Source organism: Cynara cardunculus (assembly GCF_001531365.2).
Source record: "Cynara cardunculus var. scolymus isolate 2C chromosome LG 4, CcrdV1, whole genome shotgun sequence".
NCBI classification, from domain to species: Eukaryota; Viridiplantae; Streptophyta; class Magnoliopsida; order Asterales; family Asteraceae; genus Cynara; species Cynara cardunculus.
This window is the reverse complement of record NC_037531.1, coordinates 10038240-10061807: the sequence shown is the minus strand read 5'-3', so window position 1 is coordinate 10061807 and position 23568 is coordinate 10038240. Positions and strand designations below refer to the sequence as shown.

At 35.5% G+C, this 23568-nt stretch overlaps 1 protein-coding gene across 1 annotated transcript; it reads right to left on the bottom strand.

The window, feature by feature from the left end:
- Positions 1-5463: 5463 nt before the first annotated feature.
- On the bottom strand, positions 5464-22823 carry LOC112510842. The gene is made up of 7 exons (XM_025116192.1): positions 22496-22823; positions 21422-21910; positions 19209-19358; positions 14608-15044; positions 13384-13899; positions 6086-6181; positions 5464-5523 (listed from the first exon to the last, which is right to left on the bottom strand). The coding sequence occupies exons 1-7, from the start codon at positions 22821-22823 to the stop codon at positions 5464-5466; spliced, it is 2076 nt and encodes a 691-aa protein (XP_024971960.1).
- Between the last annotated feature and the right edge of the window lie 745 nt (positions 22824-23568).

Below are 23568 nucleotides of genomic sequence, written 5' to 3'. Positions count from 1 at the left end.
TATCTTACACGATTTAATCTCAAAACCATATACAAATATATACCTTTTAAAAGAACTACGGTTCCTTCATAAAAACCGTGTATAATGATATATATATATATATATACACACACATATACATATACAAATATATACCATTTAAAAGAGCTAAGGATCCTTCACAAAAACCATGTATAATGATATATATATATATATATATATATATATTTGCAAACCAAATCATTTGTACAAACCATGAAAACCGTCGACTTCATTGTTTATTTTAGTGATATTTTTTCATGAAATTGTTTCAAATAATTCATTTCTTGATAAAAATATTTCATATATTTTTGTTTTTCTATGTAAAAATTAAATTGTTTCACGTATTTCTCATTTTGATGAAATTTATTTACTAAAATTAATAGAATGAAGATAATAATGTCCATATTTATTTGAAATGAATTATTTGAAACAATTTCATGAATTTTTTTCACTAACATAAGCAATGAAATCAACAGTTTTCACGATTTGTACAATAGTTTGGTTTGCAAAACATCCCTATATATATATATATATATACACACACACACACACATATACAATCAGATTCGGGGGGAAAATGGCAAAAAGATGAAAAACTGTGTAACACTGTGTTAACCGTTCACCTGGATGGTATGCACATATGCATACTATTCATTTTAAGCAATTTTTCCGGTATGCACATATGAATATTGGTAATTGAACACTTGTTTTATACTAATTAGTCAATAAAAAAAGATAACTTAATTATTTTTATTATTCTTTATAATTTGTTTTTATAAATTATTTACAATAGATGAAATTTAATTCCATTTCAATTCTACAAACCAAACACACCAATGATATCAAACCTCCCAATTTCAAATCCTCCTAAATCCAAATTTTTACACGAAATCCAAATCCCTCAAAAGCATTCCATCAAACCAAATGGACCCTAAAATGTTAGGGAAATCTGAGTTTTGTGGTTAGTATAGACTTGGATACATTAATGGATCAAGAATTGGAAATCACTTTCCAAATAATATATGTGTCGCCCTTAGATATGCCTTGGGTTAACATGAAATTAGTATTGTGATAATCCAAAAATTTTCATAAACGAATTAAGGCATAAACTCGTATATTTATATTCACTAGATCAACCGTTTTTGTATTTATAAGAGAGATGCTAGTTACGAGCGATTTGGTAGTTAATATGTAACTACATAGCCGCTTGTGGATTGGATTGGGTTGTAATAAAACAGACCTTAACAGACAAAAACAAATGAATAGTGATGCAAGTATATATACCTCTAAACATTATTGTTTTTTCACAAGTAATAAAATGGTAAGACTCAACTATTGTTTAACAGGGAAAGTAAGCTTAGAAATCTCAAGAAAGTCAAACTTAGAGAAGTCAACTTCAGAGGACAAATTCGAAGAAAAATATTTGTAAGTGAGCTTTTGAACTAACGGTAGACAAATAAGTTGTAAATAAATGGGTGCTGCAATATAGTTCAAATAAAGGTAGTGTTGCAACAGTAGATCTAGTAGCTTAGAAATTGATATTTAACATCCAACCATCAATTAAGAGTCACTCGGGTAGAGGTTTTGACGAGCACTCCTCCACATATCTCAAGTGTCATGCATGTGATATGGGTACGCTTCATGTCTCTCTTCTTAAGTTGCATGGGTTAGGAATAAATATTCATTTTTGAGCATCTTAAAAATGTTATTTCCATGTCATTCGAGTGGGGTGTGTCAAATGGCTTGAACCCTCAAGAACATCACACTTTAACACTTTTAGAAAGTGGCCAATTCTGAAGAAGATGTATGAACAATATAAACTTGAACAAAAAAATCAGAGTAAACATCAATTCAAGAGCAATATGCACTTCATGTAGCTTTTAGAACTCAACTTCCTTTTACACCCAAGCAAGGGATTAGCCTATCATCGTTTGGTTTGATTTCTTTTTAAAAATGATTCATTTGAATGAGAACAAGTAACCAAAAGTACTCGAAGAAAACTATCTCAACAAAGCACTTAGATGAATAAATTCAATAAATTCACCAAGTAGAAATAAAATTAACAGAAGTACTTAAGAGCAATTCGTGAGAAAGAGCAAGAGACAAGAACATCCACAACTTTCCATATATTCAATTGAGCTTGATTAAAAGTTTGAACAAAAGAAACTATTATAAGAGACTTGCAAACTTAACTCTAGAAATCAATCAAAGTATCGAGCACTGGATTACCAAAAGCTTAGAATACTTGAGAGCATATGACAATTACTGGAAGTTACCAACTAGAAAGCGAGAAAGTGTATGAGGTATCCGAAAGCATAAACTAGAAGGCATGCCTAAAACCCATGCCAAAGGATCCCTGAAATACTAAAGGAAAGTAGGTGACAAAAGAGGTTTAAGGATAAAAAGGAAGCAAAAGTCGTTATCATGTTTGACTAAGTACACCAAGTGTACTACTAATCTTGGATCCAAAGTAATTTATAATCTCTATAAATCTTCTAACTTTAAGCTCATGGGAAACTTGAAAAAGAAATCTTCCAAGAATGTCATGACCAAAATATTTCCTTTGAAGTCCATCAGTTTTGTCATACATGCTACAGCATGACTTTCATCCTGCTGTCGCATCAATCTGCAGAAAAAAGTCTAAAACACCACAAAGAGGCCCAAAAGCATTAAATTGTCTATCAGGTTAATAGGTGTTAATTCACTAACCATATTACATCATTTTCCTTTGTTTTATTTACCCATTAGTGTCTAAATTGAGTCATTTAAGTCATATTATGTGATTTTTGAATTTCACATGAATTAATACTATTATATCATAAATCTTATGTTATTTGTTAATTATGTAGATTTTTGAAGTTTCTAGCCAATCCTATAGCAGTCCATAGGAGTCTTTATTGGATTGGTGTTCTAGCAGTCCTGTAGAAACATGCAATAGACCGCATCATTACTTCTAGGCCAAAACTTTGGGTTTACGCTTTTGGCTGCAGATTTGAAGACATGGGCCATGGGATAGCTTATGATTTAAGTTTCTTCTTGTACTAATGACCTACTTTTCCTTACAAGCCTTGCCTTTGCTATAAATAGGAGTTGTTGTTAGCTTAAAAAAACACAATTAACCTTTGGGTTTAATTTAGCTTTTGATTACTATTGCTTTCTAGCTTTCGACTTTCTTGCTTAACAAGAACTGAAAATATTGAAGTTAATTTGCTACATTGTTCTCATTCTCAAGTTTAATCCAAGTTCTAGTATTCTAATGTTCATCTCCTTCTTGTTTACTTTCGATTCTCATAAGATTTCTCAATTTTCGTTACAAATTGGAATTAATTGATCATTGTTAATGTAACACCCTCATTTTTTTTGAGAATGTCACGTAATCTGAAGCAATTCTTAAATACATACTCCAAAAGACGGCTAACATAAAACCGTTTGAACTGTTTACAGCGGAGGTCCTTGGACCGTTCAAAATTTTACTTAAGTTCTAACCCACCTCATACAGGGTTAAGTTACAAAGATCAACACAACGTCAAAAGACTAAACATAAGAAGATAAGTAGCGGCTCTCTAAGCGTGTCCTTTGCTCTTATCCAATCTCGAACTACCTGGCCCTGAGATGCATACTATAGTCAGCTTATAAAGCTCAGTGAGTTCMTGGTTTGCGTGAGTAAAGATCATTTCACATCATACATATCATCTTGTAAACTTTGTACCGAAAGTATGCATTTTCTAAAAAACATGCAACACTGAAATAACAGAGATCTCATAACTTATCTGTCGGGTGTGAGTCATTTAGTCACAAACACGCCCTGGGTTGATACTTCAATCTTAATTGATCACCCACTTGTCCGGGTAGTGTTTTATACTGGTCGTGACTTTCTGGTCAAATGCTCACCCGCTAAAACTGATCATAAAACTTTYATATGATATAACATGCTAGAGTTATTTGAAAACTGCTTAAACACRTAGCATGCAACTGATCATAAAATGACATACATGTAAAATATATCATGTATGTAAACTGAGACATCATGTATATGTACCCGTTATCATATAAATCATATAATGCTCGAAAATAAATTTATACATAGGTATGCATCCCATTGTAAGTCTCATGAAGACTCACCTGATATCGTAGTTTGCTTAACTAACGCAGCTGACTGGTAACCTACAATTTATAATAGTAAATAACATATGAATGATTAATTTCTCCCAAAGGCTAGCATAAAAGTCAACTTACGGTCAACTACGTTGGCTAGGGTCAACCTTGGTCAACTATGCTTAAGAACGTTCTTCACATCAACAAAATCATAGGAACGTGAGTTCCGACCCAAGGTGTATCGTTTAGCTATATACCTTAAAACGACTAAGTCTGAAAGAAGACCAGAGCCTCTGTAGACGGCCAGAGCCTCTGGTTGCTTTGACAGAGCCTCTGGACCCTTAAGTCCTTTAGGACCAGAGCCTCTGTGGTTGTATTGACAGAGCCCCTCTGCTTGCATACCATACTTAGAAAATAATTCCACATCAAGGACAAAGCCCCTCTGTGGTCTCTTTTCCAGAGCTTCTGGCCTCACGACCAGAGCCCCTGGTTGAACCATATTTAGAAAATAATACACACCAAGGCCAGAGCCCCTCTGTGGTCTCTCTTCCAGAGCTTCTGGTCTCACGACCAGAGCCTCTGGTTGAATCATACTTAGCAAATATATTTCACCAAGGACCAGAGCCCCTCTGGTCTCTCTTCCAGAGCCTCTGGCTTCACGACTAGAGCCTCTGGTTGAACTAACCTATACTTAGAAAATAATCCCACCAAGACCAGAGCCTCTGTGACTTAACTAATCATTTCAACATTAAGGGCCAGAGCCCCTCTGTGTGTTCTTCCAGAGCTTCTGTCTAACGCCAGATATAGAGCTCTCATGTAGAGCTTCTGTATAACGTAACTTGCTACAAAGCTCTCATGCAGAGCTTTTGGCTAACATAACTTGATACAAAGCTCTCATGCAGAGCTTCTGTATAATATAACTTGATACAGAGCTCTCATGCAGAGCTTCTGTATAANAGCTCTCATGCAGAGCTTCTGTATAATATAACTTGATACAGAGCTCTCATGCAGAGCTTCTGTATAACATTCTTTTAAGTGGTTTTTAACAGAATGCGATACAGCGTGTTTTCCAAAAGAAATCTAAACTTTGAAATTGAATCCTAAAACACGAAGTTGGAACGTGAGCCTTCTAGAGTTCTACACAGGGCCAAATGCACAGCTAAACATTGTAACAACATAAATTTTGGTTGAGTATTAACTCTAAACGACGGGAAAGCAGGGGGGGTTCTTGCCTGGTCTTGAACTCCTGTTTTTTTTCTCTCTCAAGCTCAATGATTTCCTTCTTCTTTTCAAATGAATAGCGACCCTAACCAGTGCCCATAATTTATACTCAAACAATTTGGCCTATTAGTTGACCAAATCGGCCGAATCCCGAGTTTTAGGCTGTGAAACTGCTTTCTCCACAGCCTGCAAACAGGCAGGTCACAGTTTCCTTATATGAACCAGGCACCGCCTGTTCCTCTTCTGCCTCTCCCAATAGTTGACAGCAGGCTCCTCCCTCAAAATAGAGCCTTCATCCCTCGACCGAGAATAAGAAAAGGAATTTAACTTATTTTAAATTTCTAATTTTTATTTAAACTATATATATATATATAATAGACATAATAATGGAGATACATTATTTATTCCTCGAAATTATGGGTTTTATAGTTAAAATACATTGGATATATATAGGGGCCTAATCAAATGAAAACTAAATAGTTTGAAGTAACCGTGAGATCCAATGTGAACCAATCATTTAAGATAATAAATGTTATTTACTAAAATAAAATAAAGGGTAAATAGGTAATTTGACAATTTGGTTTTTTTAATAACATATCAAATCATTAATTATTCAATTCACACTTACCTAATTGATTTGAATTTACCATAAATAGTTGGTTTATTTATGGATGTTTCCCTCTATTACTCCACCAGTTTTTCTTCTGGCTAAAACATCCATTAGGGTGGTCTGACCATCACCACTTACCCCCACCAATGCAGTTAGCACACCGGGCCTAAATGCACCAATAACATCCACCAACAACTGCAATCTATCTTCTGCAACCCCTTGCTGCTTAAATAACTAAGAAGTATATGCTTAAGGTTTTATGTAATAAGGTTTAGTAACACAGTAGCAATATAGTTAGTGTGGGTGGTATCATAGTGGTACCCCAATTGGTACTACATTGGGTATCACATTGCATCTTGTATGTATTTTGGATATCACAACGTGGATGATCTGTATGTATTCCTTAAATTTACATTATGATTTGATTTTGTTTTTAAGGTTTGGATTGATATCACAATGGTATCACAGTAATATCAGTGTGTATCACAATGATTACTTGGTAACGGTCGGAATAATGTTCATCGAAGGTTGGAGATCTGAGGTCGGAGAAAGGTGAGAGGTGAGAAGAGAGAGAAGAGAGGAGAGAGGAGAGAGGAGAGAGGAGTTTTTAGAAATACCTAAAATGCCCTCTAATTATAATTTTAACTCAAATTACCAAAATTACTAATTTCCTAATTTATTCGTTGATATGTGGTTGAGATTAGATCTCACAGTTACCACAAACTAATCAGTTTTCCGTTGAATAGGTCCATATATATATATATATATATATATATACGTATGTACATAAAGTGGAAACTACAAGTACATCATGGATATTCACATGTGAATATTGTTAATAGTTAGCATAAATTGAAAAATTAACAATTTTTTTTAAATAACGCAACTAAATGTTTATTTACATGTGAATAAACATGTGAGCAAAAATGTGTATCATATGTGAATGAACATGTAAGAAACAATGTGTATCAATATCACAATGGTGGTGCTAGATTGGTTTGAGGCCCAGGGGGATGAGGATGGCATTCCATCTTCCCCCGGTTTGATTTATGACCCTACACTTGAGGACACCATATTTATGTAGGATGCATGCTTAAGCATCTAGGATTTTTCGGGTTGGACGACATGCCTACAACCCTCCCCAATAATGTGTATCGAATGTTGGGTAAGTGGTCAACCTAGTCACAAGGCCAAGGATTGTCGATTCAAGAGGGATCATAAGTCAAGAGGAGTCAAAAGTTTAAACCAAGCTAACAATGTTTAATTCTGAAACTCGTTTTGTTGATGTGGTAGAAGCCAACTTCGTAACTAATGTAGTTGATTGGTGGATTGATATATGTTCCACGAGGTACATACATAACTCCAAATATTTGTTTTCATCCCATGTCAAAGTTAATGATAGTGAACCAATAATGGGGAATTCAATAACCGTAAAAGTCCAAGGGAAAAGGAAGGTGGTACTCAAGCTCATTTCCGAAAAAGAGCTTGAACTCACCAATATGCTACATGTGCAATGTTATGAGCAAGAATCTGATTTTAGGTCCTATGTTGTGCAATAAAGGATATAAACTTGTATTCAAGTAAGATAAATGTGCACTAAAGGTAGTACGTATGTAGGAAAGCACTACCCATGTAAGGGGATCTTCAAATTGTCCATTGCAAATACCATTGATAATGTTGTAAATTAAAATAATGCAGGCTCTAGCATTGTTTCTACGTATATACATGGTTGATTCTCTAGCTTATGGCATTCCCGATCAGGTCATGTCAATTTTCAATCCTTACAAAGGATGATGAACCTTGGCATGTATCTAAGTGTTCCATGAACAAAATGAATAAGTGTGAGACTTGTGTAGAATCGAAGTACAAAAGTCATCCCTACAAATCTGTCAAAAAATCCAACGAAGTACTTGGACTAATTTATACTGATTTGTGTGATTTCAAGTCAACTCCAACTCAAGGGGGAAATAACTACTATATATCCTCTATAGATGATCGCAGTAAATTTTGTTTTATCTACTTGATACATATCAAAGATGAGGCTTTAAATATGTTAAAAATATACAAAGTCGAAGTTGGAATCAACTTGAGAAGAGAATTAAAATCCTAAGGTCTGGTAGATAAGGGAAATATGATTCTCATAACTTTGCTGAATTTTGCTCTTCACATGGTACTATTCATCAAACCACTTCACTTATACCCTTTAGTAGAATGCAGTAGTTAACGAAAAAACAGAACTTTAAAGAACATAATTAACTCAATATCGGTCATTTTAGGGGATCTACACAATCTATGAGAAAACCTCGTCTTACTACAAATACAATTTTAATTAAAATTCCTCATAAAAAGAGCAGTCAACCTCCTATGAGATATGGAAAGCTAAATTACCTTCCTACAAAAAGATGAAAGTGCAGGGTTGCTTGGCCAAAATTCAAGTTCCTCTACCAAAAAGAACTAAGCTAGGACCAAAGACTATAGATTGCATCTACATTGACCCAGCCAAAAACAGTATAACCTATAGATTTTGGTTTATAAGTCCTATGTAGAGGACATAAATACAAATACTATAATTGAATCTGTGAAATTGGAATTTTTGGAAACACATTCCCATATAAAGATAAGGAGAAAACTATCTCCAATCTAAAGAAAAGAGAGAATGAAGATGACACCTCATTATGAGCTAACTCAAAGTACAAATCCAAATGGTGAAAGTACTTCTCAGGTTCAAAAAGACTTAGAACCTTAAAGAAGTAAACATGGCAAGTTGGCCAAAGACTTTGAACCAGACTATGTGACCTTTAATGTAGAATGAGAACATCTAACTTGTAAGGCAACGATGGATTCTTCAGAAGCTCCTTATTGGAAAGAGACAATATAAAGAGAATAGATACCATAAATAATACTTGGAAATTGATTGATCTCCCTTTGGAAAATAACCCAATAGGTCATAATTGGATTTTTAATAGAAAACTTAGACCCAGTGATAAAAGTACAAGGCTCAGTTATTAGCCAAAGAGTATCGTAAAAAAAGGTCAAGATTTCATTGATACATATTCACAGGTTACTAGGATAACCTCAATAATAACTTTGTTGACAATAACCATGATTCACAATGTTGGAGATACACCAAATGGATGTGAAACTATGTTCTTAAATGGTGAACTGGATGAAAAGGTTTATATGTACCAACCTGAAGGGCTTGTTGTTAATGGTCAAGAAAAAAAAGTCTATAAACTAGTTAAGTTCCTATATGGACTTAAGCAAGATCCAAAATAATAAAGTTTGTTAACATACTCTTATCACAATGTTTTCAGATTAACAAATGTGATAAATGTGTATATGTAAAACAATATAAGTATGCTTACGCCATAGTATGTTTGTATGTTGATGATATGATCATCATGAAGACTAATATGGATGTAAATAATCAAACCAAAAAATTGCTACGTTCCTCATTTGATATGTAGGAGAGTAGCCGATGTGATACTTGGTATTAAAGCTAAACGAACTTTTGAAGGATACATCCTCACATAATCCCACTATATAGAGAAGGTCCTTAGAAAATTTGGACACTATGATGACCGATCGGTCATTACTTCATATGATACTTCAAGTCAATTTAAGAAGAATCAATGAGACAATGTATCTCAGTTAGAGTATACTCAAGTACTTGGAAACTTGATGTATATCACGAACTGTGCACGACCAGATCTAGCATATATACAGTGAGTAGACTAAGTCGTTACTCATGTAATCCGAGTATAGATTGTTGGTATGCTCTATTTAAAGTGTTCCAATATCTTAAACAAGCAATATATTATGGACTATACACTATACTAAATATTGTGATGCCAATTGGATTTCCGATAACTTAGATATAAATTCGCAAGTAGCTACGTCTTTACCTTTTTAAGGGATCATCAATATCATGAAAATTGTCTAAGCAAACAGTGAATACCCTTTCAACTATGGAAGTTGAGTTTGTTGCATTAGACAAAACTACTGAAGAATCCGAATGACTTAAAAGTTTCTTAGAAGATATTTATGTATGGCCTAAACCTGTCACAACCATTTGTATACCTTGTGATAATATGATTGCTCTTACTAGAGTAGAGAATCAAATTTATAATGGAAAATAAGTCATATGAGGCATTGTTATAACATAATAAAGGACTTGTTGAAGAATGAAATCATTTCCTTTTATTATATAGAGTCAAGAAAAAATCTAACAGATCCTTTGACAAAAGGCCTAAATAGAGAGCAATTTATCTTTACATTGAGGGTAATGGGCTTAAGGCCAACACAATATGTCAATACTTGGCGAAAACCTAACCTCGCAACATTGGAGATCCCATAGTCTAGGTTCAATAGGAAAACTAGTTGAGGAAGGCTGAAGCAGGAACAAACACAAAGGTATGTCTATTCCTATGATGTCCTCAATTGTGTTCTTTCGTTGATATTTAAGGGTTGAATTCCAATTCCTAATAATGCTAATAACTTTTACAGTGGAACGTCATGGAATGTTGTTGACTGGCATTACAAGTGTGAGATTGATGTATGGTCGCATCTATGGAGAGAGATATGGCTACATTCTCTAAAAGTATCATGAAGAAAATATGTTGTTCACGACCGAAATAAACAACTATAAGAATTGATATATATATATATATATATATATATGATACATGTTTTCTAGATTTACTATAAAATGTGGTTAGTTCAAAACTATGTTCACTACCCCCACAGAGTAGATCTGGTTTGTACTCACAAAGAAAGGTTTAAGTCCAAAAGGCATCTCAAATAGCAAAAGAAGCTTGTAGTTTATGTTATCTTGCTTTTTATTTAAATGTTGGGTATTGTAGGAGTTTGAATAATAAATCTGGAGCATTATTGGGTATTTTACTAATCACTAGTCTCAAATAGGAAAGACTTTAGAAACTTTTATGGGTTTTTAAGACTAAACTCACATTAATTATCAAAATGGAGAAAAGCCTGAGTAATTGAGTTTGCATTGGGCTTCAGTGGGGAGCATGGTATATGTTTAATGATCAAATAGTGAGCCTTAGACCTTCAAATCAAATTTTTAGACAAACCAAAACAATGGACCATCGCAAGTTCCCGTTCAACTTTCCTTACGGCTATACTTGCGTTACTCTCTGTTTGACGATCTTGAAGCAATGTCTCCCACGGGTCCCATACGCTATGCGTGCGGTCCAATCAGCCGCCAGTTTCTGGGTGGTTTCTGATAGTTGAATTTGGTTAACAGGAAAAGGTATAAAATACCTTCCCTTTACCGGATTCAAGATACATGAAAGTTCTCTCTAAATTATCATTTCCTTCATTGTTATTCTCAAGAACATATTATCAATTTGATGGGATTGAATTGACACGTACCTAGAACGAATAGTTGTATCCTCTGGACAATGTCTGGAACCTAGCACGATTGGGAACGAAATTTCATGTTAGTACACTGTGATTCGCATGCCTCTATTTTGTTTTAATCAACATTTGATTCTAGATTTTTCATGGAAAAGGTACACGGTACTTAGTTTTTTCTCGATTATGTACAAATTTCATAGTATATTTGTCCATTTTATGTTATATGTAGACTGGTCACCACACCTTTAGCGAGGATTGAACCATTGACCTCATGGGAGGCCAAAAGGTCCGAAAACTGCAGAGACTAAGGCCTTTTGGTTGTTGTCAGCTGTTTTTATCACGAATCTACCTAGGTAGGAACCGAGAATTTTCTCGAGGTTATTATTCAGACAAGTTCATCAATTCGGTAACACGAATTTGAAATGGGAAACATTTGGCTAATGCTATGTTATTTAAAAATTTATTTCACTTAGTAGATACATTTCACAAGAAACAGGGGTTTTAGCGACGATTTTCATGCTTAGTCCATTTATCATCTCAAAAGGTTTATACCTATGACATATTGCCGCTACAATTAATGGCTTAAATATGTCATCGCTAAAGGCGCATCGCTAAACTGACTTTTCTCACATCGCAGGAGATGTAAAATTTTATTACAAACTGAGATTGAAAGAAAAAGAAAACCTGAAATTTATCGAGTCCTATGTCATATAAGTAGGATTGGTCTTTTATCATTTGTTTTAGGTTTCCTTGTAAATCTCGTGGTACACTTACGTCTCTCTAATTTGATGCATTAATATGTTGTTTCTCATCGTGTTTGGATGTTTGTAGACGATATGCATGTTTAGAACACAACATTCTGCTTATTTGTTCTCGTAGTTGCTTTATTAATTTTATTGCCGTGAGTGTTTGGATCAGTATGTCCGCACCTCAACTAATCCCATGAAGCTCTAGAGACCAGCTAGGAAAATCCCCATTAGCTTTAGTGGGACTCGAACAGGTTGCCTTTGGGGAGAAGTCCTAAAGACCCAAGCTTTGTTGCCGGTAGAGGTAACCCCTCAAGTGTTAGAATTTCTGGTTTTCGATTGCTTGGAATCCACTAAAAGTCGTGTATCACTTTCAGATTGAACTATTTCGATGGTACAATCGAAATCTCAATCGGATAAAATTCAGTGGTTGACAGAACAGAGAATCCAAATCGTTATGAATATGTGTACCTCTCAAGACGAAATGACTAATTCAAAAATTGAATACGGAAACTGTCAAAACGACAGTTTTTGAACCCTAAACTGGGTTTAAAAAACCGGGGTTTAAAATTTAAAATTCGGATTTTTGAAGCATTTTCCACAAAGCAATATTACCCGAATAAAAAATTTCCAGCTCGACCCCAGCCAGGCTCTGCCCCCTTGGGGCGCTGCCCCCGGACCACCGTCGTTTTAGGGGTTCGCCCCTAAATCAAAATAAACTCAAACAAATGTGTACTGCGCACCTTCCTTACTTGTTCGATATTTATCATGATTACATTGATCAACAAATTAATCTCATTACGCTTCAATGATATTAGTGATACAAATCACCAACATCAAGGTTACATGGAACTCAATCGGTCGTTTGGTTGCATTTTGAGCTAGCCTTTATGTGACTCGAATGTGATCACTAAGTGTATATATCTATTTCATAACGGTGACAAAATCTATCGAAATCATGCTTTCGCTACTCGGTTAAAATGACATAAAGCCTTCGCACCTCATTGCCGATCTATGCCAAAAACATTTCATAATTCTTTTATTGGCAGGGAGTACAAATAACATCTTCATAAATTGATCAAAACAATTATTTTTATAACAAGTAACATAAACTTCAAGCATAAAACTCTCACTCAGACAAAAGAAAACATACAATCATGAACATCATTGTGATGAAACTTAATGAAGGTGGTGCAGAATATCCTTGCTGGTGGTACCATTTTTCTTAGGTTTGTCGAATATGGTATATCTGTAGGTACGAAAAACCATTTCAATTAGGAGCGGAAATTGAAGTGCAGAAAAGAGAAGTACCGGGAAAGTAGAAAGAACGATAAGAGGTATGGATACCCATGGTAAACTCTTGTGCAGCATTAGATACAATGCAGCAGCGAACGAAATCATCATGGTAACTATCGAGAAGAAGAGGCATGCGATTCCAAAAACCAATTTGGTGGGCAACGACACAAGGAAATCATCTTCTGCGTATCGTGCAGTTAGAATTCCTAAGAACATTAGCACCGAAGTGGATGACGTGAAGAGAGAAAGTCCATTTGTGACTGTAAATATCATGAACGGGTTACTGTCGGTGTTTAACATTATGGGTAGGCCATTCAACTCGTTGTTGCCACCGGGTACGGTGAAGGCGGTTGTAAACATGACCGCAGCGATAAGAGTTCCTACGATCATACTTGATCCAGCAGTGTTCTTCATCCATTTTTCACCTTCTTTTGCTAGATCTTTGTGTTCTTCAGTGAATAAAGTGGATGGCTTCCTATTGTTTTCATTCACTTGATCTTTGTATTTGGGTTGTACTAAGCTTTCCACCTCCTACAATAATTGGTTAAAATAAGTCACTATAACGAATTGATTTTTTCTGGAAAAAAGAAATCGATTTTATAAGACGCCAAATATGTTTAAGTGTCATAATAGACTATTTTATAGGATTATAGGATCAAACGATTGTGCGTTCTACGTAAGGTTGTTACACTAATATGATACAACGTTTTTGTGCATCATAACAAGGTTTTAATTAGGACGCTTTTGAAGTAAAGTATCCTATCAGTCTTTTTTTTAATTAACCTAGATATCCAACCAGCTATGCGAGCCGACTAATCTCAGGGCGACTAACTGCTTTGCAGATAGCTCGGAGTCACCGCATTTGAACCTTCGTGGCCACAAGGGGATTTTTATTCCTCCTTGGATTTGAACCTAGGACGTCTTGGTACTTTTGATCTTTGAAACCAAACTCAAACCTATCAGTCTTTTTTATATGACATTATTGTTAGAGTCTGACATTAATATGGGGTTCTATGTATTCTGACATGGTACTAAAGTCAAGGTCTACCACTCCAGGGACTCGACACCTTGGGGCAATGTGTACTCGCCTAGCCCCCTCACCCGTCAAACCCCTCTTAATCCTCTGCACAATCTGTAAAGGGTATTTTTGTAGATTAATTTGGGGTTTCGCATATTCTTACAAACATATCTCTTAAAGCTACGATAAGGAAACAAAAAGGAAATATCATTCCAACATACCTTATACCATTGCAGTTCCCTTTGCATTTGCAAAGCAGCTCCTGAAACACGTTCGAGTTGAGACGGAGGTGAAAGCTTTGCTGCAAGATGTAGAAAATTGTTTCGGAATATATCATGTCGACTCGCTACTATGCTTTTCTTCATCCCCAATCTATAAAAAAGACTGAATATTTTTTCTTGTCGAAGAATGATTGCATGCGAAAAGATTGTTCTTCCCCTTTTGTCTTTCCTCCATATGAACTCGGGATTGAACTTCAATAGTTCGACCACAAACTCGACGATTCCATGTTTAATCGCAATGTGCACAGCTTTGTCGATCTCCATCTTTTCGAGCTGTAAGCTACTCATTTCCTTTATTTCCTTAAAAATGCAACTAAGGAGCTTACTTGCTTCATCATTTACCAACTTTTGATCATGCAAATGCTTGATGTCGGGCACTGCAAGTAAATATAGCAATATCTAAGAGGAAACGCTTCCTTTCATTCATTCAAATGATCACGAAGCACTCCAACAAAATTGGGTTTATAGGACTTCACCAATCTCTAAGCGTCTCAATAAACCGCTTTATAGTACTTAATTTATATGACCGAAAATATAAAGCGTCATATCTAAAGACGTTGTAATAAGTTTGTATGACACTTTTGAGCATCTTAACAAGTTTTTTAGGACATTTTTAATACAAAGCGTCGCATTAGCAACTTTATAGGACACTTTTGAGAAATTGTCTTATAAACTCAATTTTTTATAGGACATTTGTTTTTATAGGACAATTTTTCAAATAGTGTTCTATAAAGTTGATAATGGGACACTTTATATTAAAAGTGTCCTAAAAAACTTATTACGACGTCAAAAAATGTCATATAAACTTATTACAACACCTTTAGATAAAACACTTTATTTTTTGGTCTTATAAAGAGGTCTATTAGGACGCTTAGAAATAGGGAGCGTCCTATAAACCCGATTTTGTTGTAGTGAAGATAAAAATAAAATTGAATTGATAAAACGTTAAAAGTGTCTAAGTATCCGAATAGACTATTTTATATGACGTTAGTTTATAAGACGTTTTTGGACTTCTTAACAAGTATTTTAGGTGATCTAGGAAAATAAGTTTACAGGACACTCTTTTTAAAAAAGTTGTTATATCTTTTACGTGACACTTTTGAGAAGTATCTTGGGATCATATCTTTTGATAGGACACTTGTTTTAATAGAAATATTTTTTTTTTCAAATAATGTCGTATAATTAATAGGACGGTTTATGTAAAAGATGTTCTAAGAAAGTTGTTAACATGCCCAAATAACGTTCTATATACTTATCAGCACACTTTTACATACGACACAAAATTGTTTGGTTGTATAAACTTTGGTCCTATAGAGCAATTTGTTAGTACATTTGAACATTTTTGACGACCTATGCATGAACCCTATTTTGTCGTAGCATGAAGAGAAAGTGTGTGCCCAAACTATGACATACATACCGAGAAATCGTAGCAAGATCCAACCCAACCGATGTCGGAAGCTAGTTTGGTTGCAGAATTCTTCATCACCAGATGAATCAATATTTATTTCATGTTCAAAGACATTTGAGCTCTCGTTTGTTTGGGTCTGAACATCCCATGGAGAATGTATCCACACACCTATTTCAATGTTAAGTCAAGAGTAACCCTTGAAATTGAAATAATAAGGGCATCATTAAAGCCAACACAGATATGTTTATAGGATTGTGTTAAAACGAGAATGTAGCAAAACACAAGAACAGTTAAATCATATATAATTTTACAGTGTGCAAAATCACATACGTTTCCGCACGACTTTGGCCGCGCAGGCCAAGTTGCCCTCATAACGTAGGATTGATCGTGTTCCATAAGCACATGTAATTTAAGTAGAAAATATTTAATTTAGTTGTTATTTGTTCTCGTCCCATACTTCTCCTAGAGGAACAACGGTGGTCCCTACCCCGCAACCACCACTCGACTCACCATCATCGCTTATCGTATCCTATTGTTCTTCATCATGCTGGGAATCCTCCAAATTCTGGAACAAATCCGAGATGTAAAACTTTGATCGTCTCCACGACTGTCGTCAAGGCCGTAGGAACGATAACCGTGGGACTGACAATCGAGACCGAGGACAGACAACAGCAACAGCATCATGGGGTAACACCAACTTCCATCTCACCTTCCTATCCCTCCTTTCCAATCTCAAGCTCACCTTGTATGGTACGACCAACATAGCCCCTCTCCCTATTTCGAAATCCCACCATCCCATGGTCACTCGGCACGACATGGCATCTTCAAACGCGTTCAACGCCTAAATCTTCACACCATCACCTCCCTGTACCCCCAGTCTTGTTTACAAGCTATAAAGGACCCTTGCTGGCAACATGCCATGCAGGATGAACTTAATGCTCTTATTAAAAATGGGACATGGGTGTTTCTCCCAAGGCCCAATGGGGTGAATCTTTTACAGTCTGCATGTGGTTATTCAAAATGAAAGTTTCATGGTGATGGTACTCTCGACTGTTATAAATCCATTTAATGACAAATGGTAAAAGCCAGAGCGGCCAGTGTGACGAGACATTTAGTCCAGTTGTAAAACCCGCCACCATACATAATGTTCTCAGTCTTGCGATGTATTGACATTGTCCCATTCATCAAATTGATGTCAAAAATGTTTTTCTTCATGGCACCCTGCAGGAAATGGTTTTTATGCACTAACCACCGAGTTTTATTGATGCGGACCATCCTGATTACGTATGCCATAACTGCTTATTTTATTTTGATGATATCTATCTCACATCTTCTTCCCAAGCTCTATCGCAATAGGTTATCAAGTCTCTCAATAGTGAATTTGACATAACTGACTTGGGTCCTCTTACTTTCTTGCAATTTCAGCTATTAGTTCCAATCATCCAAATTTGGCTTCTTCCTATATCAAAAAAGCTATGCCACATGCAGAGATTCTTGAGCATGCCAATATGCTCAGTTGCAAAGCATGTCAGACACTTGTAGACATGCTCTCAAAGCTCGACCCTTCTGGCCCACAGTTTATGATCCCATTTTGTATCACAGTCTTACTAGAGCACTGCAATATCTGACATTATCTCGACACGGAATTGCATTATTACATATGTTGTCCAGCTACATACACAGCCTGCGGGAACCTCACATTAATGCCCTATAGCAGATTCTTCGCTATATATGCAGCACTATTGATCATGGGCTCCAACTTTATAACTCCTCTACATCTAAACCTATGGCTTACTTGGATGACGATTGGGGCGGTTGCACCACCCTCCCATTCACCTCTCTGGGTACTGTGTTTTTCTTTTGGCAAAATCTCCACTCTTGGTCATCCAAGCGACAAGTGAAAATCTCGCAATCTAGTGCAGAAGCGGAGTATAAGGGCATTGTCAACGTCGTGGCCGAGAGATGTTGGCTTCAGAACCTCTTCCTTGAACCTTACTCTCTCCCACCAAGGGAACTATTGTATATTGTGGTAGCGTCAGCATTGCCTACCTGTCGACCAACTCGATCCAACATCAACGAACCAAGCACATCAAGATTGACATTCACTACGTCGCAATATGCCAACATCTTCACCAAAGGACTCCCTTCACCCCTCTTCATTGATTTTCACCCAGTTTGAAAGTTCGACCTCAATCTCTCGTTCCAACTGTGGGGTTGTATTAACATGTACAGTTTTGTTGTAATTGTATTTCACCTAGCCCATTATTTTTTATATATTGGTCCAGCCCGTTGTAGTTCTCAATTTATAGTAAAAATGAGAAAGGGAATCTTCATTGCCCAATTCCATCAGGAGCTCTCTCTTGTGCAAATAAATCATACAGGGATTCTATACACTTGTAGTCATCTATACATTTGTAGTCATCTGATGGGTATAGCGAACGCTACAAAGTTCATCTTGTGGCTAAGGGAATTTAACAGAAGTATGGTACGGACTTGAGGAAGCCTTTGCCCCCCGTTGTAGAAATGATTATTATCCGTATTCTGAATGGCGAAATACATGAGGAATTCTACATTCTAAACCCCCTCTTGTGTTCCCCGTCATCATGGAGTAGTTTGCAAGTTCAAGAAAGCTTTATATGGTCTCAAACACACATTCTGGGAATGGTTCGAGTAGTTCTCTATTGTTCTCTTGTCTCTTGGGTTTCTTTCGGGTGAACATGATTCAACTCTCTTCGTCTAGAACACCTCACGCAAGTCGTATCTTGCTTCCCTTGTATGTTGGTGATGTGATTATTACATGGCTACTAATGGTTCTTTGGTACTTTCAGAGTATTGAAGTGGCTTCATCTCCAAATGTTGCCTTTTCTATCAATGTAAATACTGAAATCATTGAGCACGCATATGTGCTCTTTGTGTTTGTAGTGCTACAACATTATGAAATTCAACCTCAGTTTTACAGCAACTTTCACTTTGATTCCAAATCTTTTGGGTTGTCTTCATTCGAATTTGCATGTCAAAAGATATAGAGATCATACTGCCTTGATCATGTATCATTAGATTTTCCTACAATTCTGAAGTTTTTACTAGAAATCTTAAGGAAAGAAACAAGAAGTTAATGTGCTTATATACTCACAGCTATAGATCCAGTGCTTCCAAAACGAAAATTCGCTTCCGCTTGCAAATGCAGAAGGCTTGTGTGCCAATTTATGTAGAGCGTAATCACCATGGCAATCCGCGGTAACTCCTAGCTTCGGGAACTTGTGCAGTAGCATCGAAGCAATATCTAAGGTAGATTTCAGAATACAGAAAATAATTAGTACCATTTTTGGGGGATTCTAAAGATAAGCTAAAATTTCTAAGTATGAATGAAATTTCGCTACAATATATAGGACGCTAAAAATGTTTTAAGTCTACAAAGACTTACGTTTATAGGATCAAACAATTGCGTCTGCTACATAAAAGTGTTACGATAAGTTTGTATAACGTTTTTGGACATATTAACAAGGTTTTTTTCAAGACATTTTTGAAATAAAATCCCATATTAGTTTTTTTTTATTAACCTGGATATCCAACCCGCTATGCGAGCCGACTAATCCTAAGGCGACCACCTGCTTTGCAGATCGGAATCACCGCATTTGAACCTCTGTGGCCACAAGGGGATTTTTATTCCTCCTTGAATTTGAACCTGAGACCTCCTGGTACTTTTGACCTTTGAAGTCAAGCTCAAACCAATCAGGCACCACTCTTGTGGTTCCATATTAGTTTTTTATTAAGACACCTTGGATAAGTAGGCATATGAACGCTAAATGGTATATGTTATATAAGAAAATTTTATATGATCTTTATAGGATGCCTAAAATGTATAAGTGTCCTAAAAAATACATTACATGACTTAAGTTCATTGAGCAAACCAAAAAACATCATATCTAAAAGTGTTACAATAGGTTTATAGGACGCTTTTAGGTGTTTTAACAAGCTTTCTTAGTACGTTTTTATAATAAAGTGTGGTATTAACTATTCTATACGACACTATTTAAAAAAATATCTTATAAAGTGAGAAGTGTAAGAAGGGATCTGGACCCTTGATCACTTTTAATCTTACCCCATCCCATGAATCGTGTTTGATATGAGAATTGATCTGGCACATCTCGATGCATCTCATTAATGTTGATCTTTAATTGGGATTGATTCAAATGTAAAGATCTCTTCTTATCCTTCTCATTATAACTTTTATTTTCACTGGAACCAAACATATATTACATTTGTAATTTGTATATATATGTATATGTGTGTGTATGCCTTTGTTGTCTCATTTTTCCGTCGGTGATTATGACAAATCACCTAGAAAATACGAATGGTTCTAGTGGAATCTGATGTTTTTCAAGAAAATACTAATGGATCACCAGAAAATACATGGTTAATCTGACACTGATTTGAATTATGCACCAACAATTTACCCACCACCTTTTGTGACAGTTTTGTGACCAATAGCCCCTAGCAACTATAGGTTAAAGTCTTCCTTTTAGTGTAATAGGAAATTTCATTTTAAAATGTGTTCTAAAAAAGTTGTTAAAATGCCTAGAAACGTTTATAAACTTATTGTAACGCTTTTAAATATGACGTTTTATAGTTTGGTCCTATAAACCTAAGTTCTATAAAGTATTCTATTAGAACATTTAGACAATCTAGGTGTCCTATAAATCCAATTTTGTTGTAGTGAGTTGTCCTAAAATAAACTTGTTAAAACGCCCAATAACGTTTTATATAAACACTACGACAAAATTGGGTTTATAGAACGTAAACAATGTGGAAGTGTCCCAATAGACTATTTTTATTTTTATAGGACTTAAATTTATAGGATCAAATGATAAAACCTCATATCGAATGGTGTTGTAATAAGTTTGTACGACATCTTTGGACGTCTTAACAAGATATAATTCTAGGACATATTGTAATTCCTTTTTGGCAAGGATTATGAGAAAATGTCTTTATAGAACACTTCTCAAAGTTTTCTAAAAAATAGCTAATATGACACTTTAAATTAAAAATGTCTTAAAAACTTATTAAGATAACTAAAAACGTATTATAAGCACTTTTAGATATGAGGCTTTACCATTTGGTTCTATAAAATTAAGACCAATAAAGCGATCTATTAGGACACTTAGATATTGTTGGAATCATATATACCCGATTTTGTTTTAGTGAAACTTATTAACACATTTACAGATGACGCATAAGTGTTTAGTCGTATAAGTTAAATTAGGACGATAAGATTAGACATTTTTTACATGTTATGAACCCAATTTCGTTGTGATGTTTTCAACTAAACAGATTAAGTTCACTGACCAAATAAGTCTGCAGTGATCAAATTATTCAGAAGCAACACACCATCCAAGCCTTTTGTCGGGTCGAACAGATCCTTCGGAGTCTTGTTGTAGAGATAGTGAACCATACGCTTTTTACCATACATCGAGGCCACAATCACAGGAAGCGAACTTTCTTCGGTGTCTCCTCTTTTTATGTTAACTAACTTGCTATTCTTTTGCACCATGGCCATAGCCAGTTTCGTGTCTTCGGTTATAGCAACTAGAGAGAGAGGGGTGGCACCAAACTCATTAGCCATTTCTAGTCCTTCTGGGGGCATTCTCTTCACCAATTCTAGTGCCATCTTCATATGTCCATGGAGGATTGCAACATGAAGAGCTGTATCTCTATGAGAAGACACAATTGCTGTACTAGCACCAGGATCATTCGTAAGGATATCATGCACTTCTCCGGTTATATCCTTCACTACAGCACTGTATAGGTTTCCATATCGAAGGTGCTCTTTAACCTCTATCAACATTCCAATACTTTCTTTAGAATAATGCAAGAATCAAACTATTTTTACTACAAAAAACTAACAAAGTTACCAAGTATAACTACAATAAAATGGGTCTTCTAGGATGCATTTACGTCTTAATATATAGATTACTTAACGGGATATTAAGTTTATGGGGCCAAAAAATTACGTCCTCTAAAGGCATTACAATAAGTAACAGGCGACGTTATAAGTTCTATCTATGATGTTTGGCATAACTACGTTGCAAAAACTACGCCCTAACAACTCGTTCTAATGCTTTTAGATATGGCAGGGTTCTTGATCTTAATAATTTAAAGTCTCGTTAAGTACTCCATTTGGGTGTCCTAAACGACCAATTTTGTTGTAGTATTTACTTTTGATGTCCTAATAAGTTGTTTAACTTGGTAGATAAACCTAACGATACTCGTCTAACTTCGCACTAACGACTTTTTTGTAGCACCTCTAGATATGACACGGTTCTGAATCATATAAACTTAAACTTTCATTAAGTACTCTGGACGTTGAAGGACGGTTGGGAGTCCTAAAAGACCAATTTCGTTACAGTACATGTGTTGTACCTGATACATCTTGGTCATTGGTGACTTGTGTATGGTGAGATGGGGTAGTGAGATGCATCTCGGCCAGGTGATCCCAAGCAAATTTAGCCGAAACATGCGTCTTCTTCTTGTACTTGGAGTAAGCGCGCGATCCACAGGCGAGTTGAATCGCATGTAAAGCCTGAGCATTCTTCTGTTGCCATTCTGGCTTAGCCTCTTCTTTGGATGTAGGTTCTGTGGAGACAACATCCCATAGGCCTTGACCAACCAGATAACTTTTTAAGCATACTTTCCAAAACTCGTAGTTTTCTTCTTTGAGTTCTTCGGATACAATCCCAATCATAGCCATAGCTTAATTGCTTGCTTGCTTGCCTGCTTTCATAAGTTCCACAAAAAGTATATCATGAGTAACTGTTATAAATATGTTGTCCCTCTTGTCCACCAATTACGCAAAGCCACATCATCATTTTTTGATGAGGGCAGAGAAGAAGAAGATGAACTAAACATTAGCTTTTGAGACAGCTGATTTTTATTTGGTTCTAACACAGATATTAAAGCATGTATATGACAATCCATTTGTCTTCCTAGTTTCTCTGAAACTTAGAAAACCCACAAAAGAATATCACGGTTCATTACTAGTAGAATAGAAAAGATGGATCATATATATATATATCGTTTTCCAAAGAAAGATATCAATGGTCTAAAGTAGTGAAGACAGTAAACTTACTTGGTTTCCTAGTTTCTTGAAGGTTCACTTTGTTTATAGTTTATAGGAATAGAAGTATGTATATATATATACAGTAGCAAGAAGCATTTAAGGAGACAAAAGTGAAAGGAGGTGACGTTAACCTCTTCCCAAGTAATTCAATTCTTATGAGCAAGCTTAATAAGGATTCTTTATTGTATTTCAAGATTTCTTTTTATGAGATATTCGATAGAACATGAGACACTGATCAAATATGTAAAGTGCAAGAAGCAAGCAAAGATATCATTCTTCTTTTATTGGTTTCTATATATAGTTGCCATTTATAATTAGAATACTTGGGAACAAAATAAAAGAGGAGAAAAATATTAACAATTATGAGAATTAGTTT

What these genes read in the sequence shown, in the direction of transcription:
- LOC112510842 (XM_025116192.1), bottom strand. Translation starts at nt 22,823, where the DNA reads ATGGCTATGATTGGGATTGTATCCGAAGAACTCAAAGAAGAAAACTAC. An exon ending in GATCACTGCAGACTTATTTG is followed by an intron (nt 19,359 to 21,421) that starts GTCAGTGAACTT and finishes AATCTACCTTAG; the next exon opens with ATATTGCTTCGATGCTACTG. An exon ending in TCGTTCTTTCTACTTTCCCG is followed by an intron (nt 6,182 to 13,383) that starts GTACTTCTCTTT and finishes TATACTTCTTAG; the next exon opens with TTATTTAAGCAGCAAGGGGT.